This window comes from Myotis lucifugus, unplaced genomic scaffold (assembly GCF_000147115.1).
Source record: "Myotis lucifugus unplaced genomic scaffold, Myoluc2.0 scaffold_186, whole genome shotgun sequence".
Taxonomy (NCBI): Eukaryota; Metazoa; Chordata; class Mammalia; order Chiroptera; family Vespertilionidae; genus Myotis; species Myotis lucifugus.
The window spans coordinates 2,151,394-2,157,393 of record NW_005871234.1 but is presented as its reverse complement, the minus strand read 5'-3'; the positions used below and the strand labels follow the sequence as shown (position 1 = coordinate 2,157,393).

At 42.3% G+C, this 6,000-nt stretch overlaps 1 protein-coding gene across 3 annotated transcripts in view; it reads left to right on the top strand.

Annotated features, from left to right (window-relative positions):
- The first annotated feature begins 255 nt into the window (after window positions 1–255).
- The window catches only part of MOB1A (MOB kinase activator 1A), a 22,374-nt gene continuing 16,629 nt past the window's right edge, over window positions 256–6,000 (top strand). Inside the window, exons 1-2 of one of the 3 annotated variants that reach the window (XR_001349822.2) lie at window positions 256–483; window positions 3,720–3,886. Coding sequence is in view for 2 of the 3 variants with exons in the window: in XM_006096784.3 (XP_006096846.1) it covers window positions 470–483; window positions 3,720–3,886 (181 nt within the window). In the remaining variant the exon portion in view is untranslated. The remainder of the gene's footprint in view (window positions 484–3,719; window positions 3,887–6,000) is intronic. The other 2 variants (XM_006096785.3, XM_006096784.3) reach the window with 2 other exon arrangements.

Below are 6,000 nucleotides of genomic sequence, written 5' to 3'. Positions count from 1 at the left end.
AATAAAATTAAAACTTTTAGAGGCCCCCACGCTACCTAGGGAACTTAAACCAACAGCAACAAGCTGGGTCAAATACAAGGCCAGCCGCTCTCGGCGGCCTAGGACCGCAACCCGACCACGCCTCCCAGGAAAGGAAGTCCAGGCCCGGGGGCTGGTGATTGGGTGATCTGTAAAGAGGGCGGAGCCGCGTAACGCTCAGCTGGGGGCGGGGCGGGGCAGAGAGCAGGCTTTTCTCGCGAGATTAGGCTGGTTCCGCATTTCCTCTCCGCTAGGTGGGGGAGGCGCGTGAGGTGGGCGCCGCAGCTTGCACCCGCTTATACTGGCTGGACCCCGGCTCGGAGCAGCGGCGGCCAGTGCTTCCGCTGTCGGCGGGTTGAGGCCTACCTGCTACCTTTCGGTTCCCGTGCGGGCTCCGAGTCCCGACTGCGACGGGGCCAGCGGCCCCTCCCCTCCCCTCTGAGGATAGAAGATGAGCTTCCTCTTGTGAGTGCAGCCGGGCCCGGGGTCCGGGGCTGAGGGCGGAGGGCGGCGAAGGGCAGAGGGGGCGCCTGAGGTGAGGGCCGGCCCCGGGGTCGGGGTGGTCGGCGCTTGGTTTGCTCCGGTTTAGGGTCACGGGGGGAGGCTAGGACCTGGGCCGAGGCAGACGGAGAGGGAAAGTCGACGCCGAGGAAGCGGAGCGAAGAGACCGAGGAGTAGAAAGGCCCCAGGGCCATAGCGCCTCCAAACTTTTCCGCTCGAGCGGCCCGGAGGGCGACGGGGCGACCTGGGGGCGGAGCCCGGAGCTCCTCCGAGGATCCGTGCTGACTGAGCGTTTACTCCGCCGCTGGTCCAGTTCTGTTACCGTCGGTGTTAGAAAAGCCCCGAGGAAAAACGCCGCCCCGGAAAAACGTGCGGTGCTGCCGCGCGAGAAGCACTGCGCCGGCGTCTTGTTGATTCTGCTCAGGTGGCTCCCTCCACGCAGCGCATTGCTTACGCGTGTGTCGTCTGAATGACTAAAGACCCATTTTTCGTTACAGACATCACCCACATACTTGACGTTTTTATTAAAGTTCAGAATTGCATGGTGTTTCATAGCCAGAGTTCATCTAACTAGCTCCTTATCGTGAGAAATGAGGGTTCCTTCGCTATTTATAAAATGGGACTACAGTGCGGAGAAGGCCTTGGTCCAGGTCGCTTTCCCCCTCTGGGTTGTCGTGTTAAGGGTATAGAGTCTTCAGAGTCTGATGATCAGGTCAGGAAGTCTGTATGGTTTAGATTTTCATTGCAAATTCCTGTGTTACTGGAACCATCTCTCCCATCCCTCCCCCAAGTCTTTCTCTTGCGAGTCCATGTTTATTTAGCGGTTGGTTTGTGTGTGCACGTTGCCTAGTTGCTTTTGGATGTCAGTGTGAGGCTCTGTATTTCTCCTGAACTTTGTTTTGTTGATGGGTATCTGAGCTTCCACCTTTTGGGGTTTTTACGAATAATGCTGTGAACTTTTATGAACTGGACACATTTTTGTGTTGGTGTGTTCATTTCTCTTGGGTGTTCTACCTGAGCGAGGGATTACTGAGCTCCACCGCAATTAGGTTTAATCTTTGGAGGAACTGCCAAACTTTTTCAAAGCACCGCACCGTTTTTGCATTTGCAACAGGGACCTGTCAGTCTCATATCTATCTATCTATCTCTCTCTCTCTCTCTCTCTCTCTCTCTCTCTCTCTCTCTCTTCTTTTTTTATTATAACCGTCCTCTGTGGGTGTGAAATGGCATCTCACTGTGGTTTTAATTTGCATTTCCCTAATGACTAAGAAGGTTGAGCAGCCTTTCGTGTGCTTATTGGCCATTTGTATATTTTAATTATAGTTGACAACTTTTGGCCGTTTTTTTTTTTTTAAATTGGGTTCTCTTGTTTTTGAGTTGTAAGAATTCTTTATCCTTGATACAAGTCACTCACTTATCACATCTATGATTTGCAAATATTTTCTCACGTTTTGTGGATTCTTTTTCACTGTCTTGGTGTCATTTGAATCACGATTTAGATGATGATAATATTTGAATATTGAGCCATCATTCTATGCCTTCCAAATTTAGTTTTCTGTCATTCACAGCTTTTCTAGATATAAAAGGCAATTCCTTGTAATTTAGTACTCCCCTAATAAATATAGGTGTTTACCACGTTGAAAAACTTTCCATATTTGAATCTTAGTGTTTTTATAATTCATTTTACTTCTTAATCTTATTTAAAATTCAAATTACTGGGGTAAAATGAAAGCCCACAGTTTATTCCTTTCCCCTTCTTAGAAGTAAGTAATCACCACTATCAATTTGATTTGTATCCTTTCTGTAGATTTACAAAATGGGTTCCTGCTGTTTATTTGGTTTTGTTTTAACCATGTTTGAGATCTTTTCAAGTAAATACATGTAGCTCTCTATCTTGTCCTTGTATCTTGTTCTTAACTACAATGCAATACTCCATGACACAGATGTATCATAGTTAGTTTGTTCATTCTTCTAATTAGCCTTACGATTGTTTCCAGATTTTTCACTGTTAAAAACAATCTTGGAATACACATCCTTACCATATCTAAGAGATACTTAGTGGAAGGGATGGATTGAGGAACATTTCAGTGTTAACAGATACTGCCATATTGCCCTCCCAAAACACTTTGCCCTTTCACCAGTGCTGTATTAAAGCACTAATTTCTCTATACCACACTTAAGGTAATTGTTTTCACTTTTGACACTCAGTTTAAGGAAATATCTTATTTTAATTAAATAGCTTTTCAGATGCTCATTGGTCATTGTAGTTTTCCTTCTGAATTGCCTATTCATCTCATTTCTCTTGTTATGGGGTGGGGCCACAACATTAGTAACAAAGAAACAGAATTTCCGGAGGATGAGGCCCAGAAATCAGGATTTTAAAAAGATTCCCACGTGATTCTAATGTGCAGCCAAGGTTGAGAACCACTCCTCTAAAGGGTACCTTACCTTTTTCTTAACAGGTGATGGAAGCCCATTATTAATCCAGTTTATCTTTTGTAATACATATTGCAAGTACTTTTTTTGGTTACTTATCTTTTTGCTCTGTTACTGAATTTTAATCATTATAATATGAAATTCATCCATTTAAGGTTTGGGTTTTGTGACATGTTAGGAAGACCTTTCTTGTGGATGGTGTGAGATAGGAATAAAAACCTACTTTCCCCCCAATAATCAGTTGTCTCTCTCTCATTTACTTCTTCTGCTTAAAACTTCAAAAAATGTGTTGCTTCCGCTGTGGTTTGCTTTGATGGCATCCCAAATATTTTGGTATAGAAACTTTTTGAGCTATTAGAACCTTAGGGCTACTTCCCTCGCAGCACCATTTTGTGTAGGTGGAAATTGAGGCCAAAGGGAGATTAGGTTTCTCAAGCATCCACAGAGATAGTGGCAGATCAAGGACTAGCATCCAGGTTTTTTCTTTTTTTTGGTTCAAGTGCCCTTTCTATTACACCAGACTGCTTCAGGAGGCATAGTTAAATTGCCTTATGTGACATTGTGCTGCTAATACTGTGTCTACATGAGGAAAGAAATTTAAAGCATTCTTTTTATTGTGATCATCTCCCCCTACCCCAAACCCTGGCACTTTTCAGGAAGTATTTTTTATTTTATTTTACAATTTATATTATGCCATTAAAATTATGCCATTCTGCTTCTTTCTAGTCCTAAAAATTTATATACTTTTTCTTTTAACCTAACAGCAGCAGCCGCTCTTCTAAAACATTCAAACCAAAGAAGAATATCCCTGAAGGGTCTCATCAGTATGAACTCTTAAAACACGCAGAAGCAACTCTAGGAAGCGGGAATCTGAGACAAGCTGTTATGTTGCCGGAGGGAGAGGATCTCAATGAATGGATTGCCGTTAATAGTAAGTTTTAATAACATTCAACTTTGCTGGTTTATAGGAAGGTTTGCTAAAATCTTTTTGTTAATGAATTTTATTTTAACAGGTATGTGAGGGTTGTAATATAACAGATTATCTGTAAAGAAACACATAAATACAAATACATTAAAAACTGTAGTGTTCTCTTTGGAGTACTTGGTTGTAGCCTTTCTGGTTGAGTAAGGAGACCTAAGAAGAAATGGTGAGTGCTTGGGAGAATGCAGCTGAGTAAACTTAAGTAAGAGATTGATACATGCAAAGATTCCACTTGTCGTGGACCATGACTTTGTAGGGAATCCATCTGTATAGTTGTGTTCCCAAACCCAGCAACTCTAATTTGCCTACTATGTATACAGAAAAGTCAATTGCAGTTCAAAGCTGTAATCACTTATTTGTTGTGACTTGAGTAGTCATAGGGAATTGAGAGATTGGGAGAAAATGGTGGAATCTATAAGCAGAAAGTCACTCTTGAGTTCAAGAAAGTGAGGGCATGACATGGAAGAATATGCAGAGACTAGAGATTTGAATATTAAGGTTATATTTCTGAGATAAAATCAGCTATGGGTGATAAGGATTAAATTTATTAAAAATTTCCAGTGTTCGGGAATTTTTTAAACTATTTTCCCACCTGGCATGCTCAGTGGTTGAGTGTTAACCTATGAACCAGGAGGTCATGGTTCAATTCCTGGTCAGGGCACATGCTCGGGTTGTGCATTTGATCTCCAATGTGGGGCATGCAGGAGGTAGCTGATCAGTGATTTTCTCTCATCATTGATGTTTCTATCTTTCTCTCTTTCTCCCTAAAATCAGTAAAAATATATTTAAAATAAATAAATAAACTGTTTAATGGAAAATTTCAAACATACAAAAGTAGAGAAACTAGCACGGTGAATTCCCAGGTAACCATTATCCAGCTTTAACAATGATCAGTTCATGGCCAATTCATAATTCTTCTGTGTATCTCACCCTGATTATTTTGAAGTGAATCCCAGACATATTATTTCATCTATAAAGATTTCAGTATGTCTAAAAGATAACTCCTTTTATTTTATTTTATTATTTTTTAAATATATTTTATTGATTTTTTACAGAGAGGAAGGGAGAGGGATAGGGAGTTAGAAACATCGATGAGAGAGAAACATCGATCAGCTGCCTCCTGCACACCCCCTACTGGGGATGTGCCCGCTACCAAGGTACATGCCCTTGACCGGAATCGAACCTGGGACCCTTCAGTCTGCAGGCTTATGCTCTATCCACTGAGCCAAACCGGTTAGGGCAGATAACTCTCCCTTTAAAGATAATGATACCACCATTCCTTTATGATATCAAATATGCAATCAGTGTTCACATTTCTGCTGATAGTCCTATAAATGTTTCTTTAAAAAAAAAGTATGATTGAGCCCTGGCCAGTGTCACTCAGTTGGTTGGGCATTGTCCTGTGCACTGAAAGGTTGCCAGTTCTATTCTCAGTCAAGGCATAAGCCCCAGGTTGTGGGCTCGATCCCCAGTAGGGGGCATGCAGGAGGCCGCTGATCAATGTTTCTCAACCACCTCTCCCTCTTTCCCCCCCTTCCCCTCTCTCCCCCTCCCTCCCTCCTCTCCTCTCTCTCTCCCTCTCTCTTTCCCTCGCCCCCTTACTCTCTTTCTAAAATTAATAAAAAATATATATATTTTACAAAAATGTATGGTTGGCGGACCAAAGGGTCCCGATTCCATTCTGGTCAAAGGCATATACCTCAGTTGCAGGCTCCTCCCTGGCCTGAGCCCTAGTCGGGCTTGTGCAGGAGGAAACTAATTGATGTGTTTCTCTCACATCAATATTTCTCTCTGTCTTTCCCTCTCTCTTCCACTCTCTCTCTGAAAAATCAATGGCAAAATATCCTCGGGTGAGGATTAAAAATAAATAAAGAAAAACAAAAAAAAATGTATGGTTGGTTTAAATCAGGATCCAGGAAGGCCAGTTTTTTCCTTCTTTTTTTAAATTTTAAAAATACATTTATTGGGGTGACAGTTAATTATATAGGTTCCAAGTATACAAATTCTATAATACATCATATGTATATTGCATTGTGTACTCACCACCCAAAGTCAGATCTTCT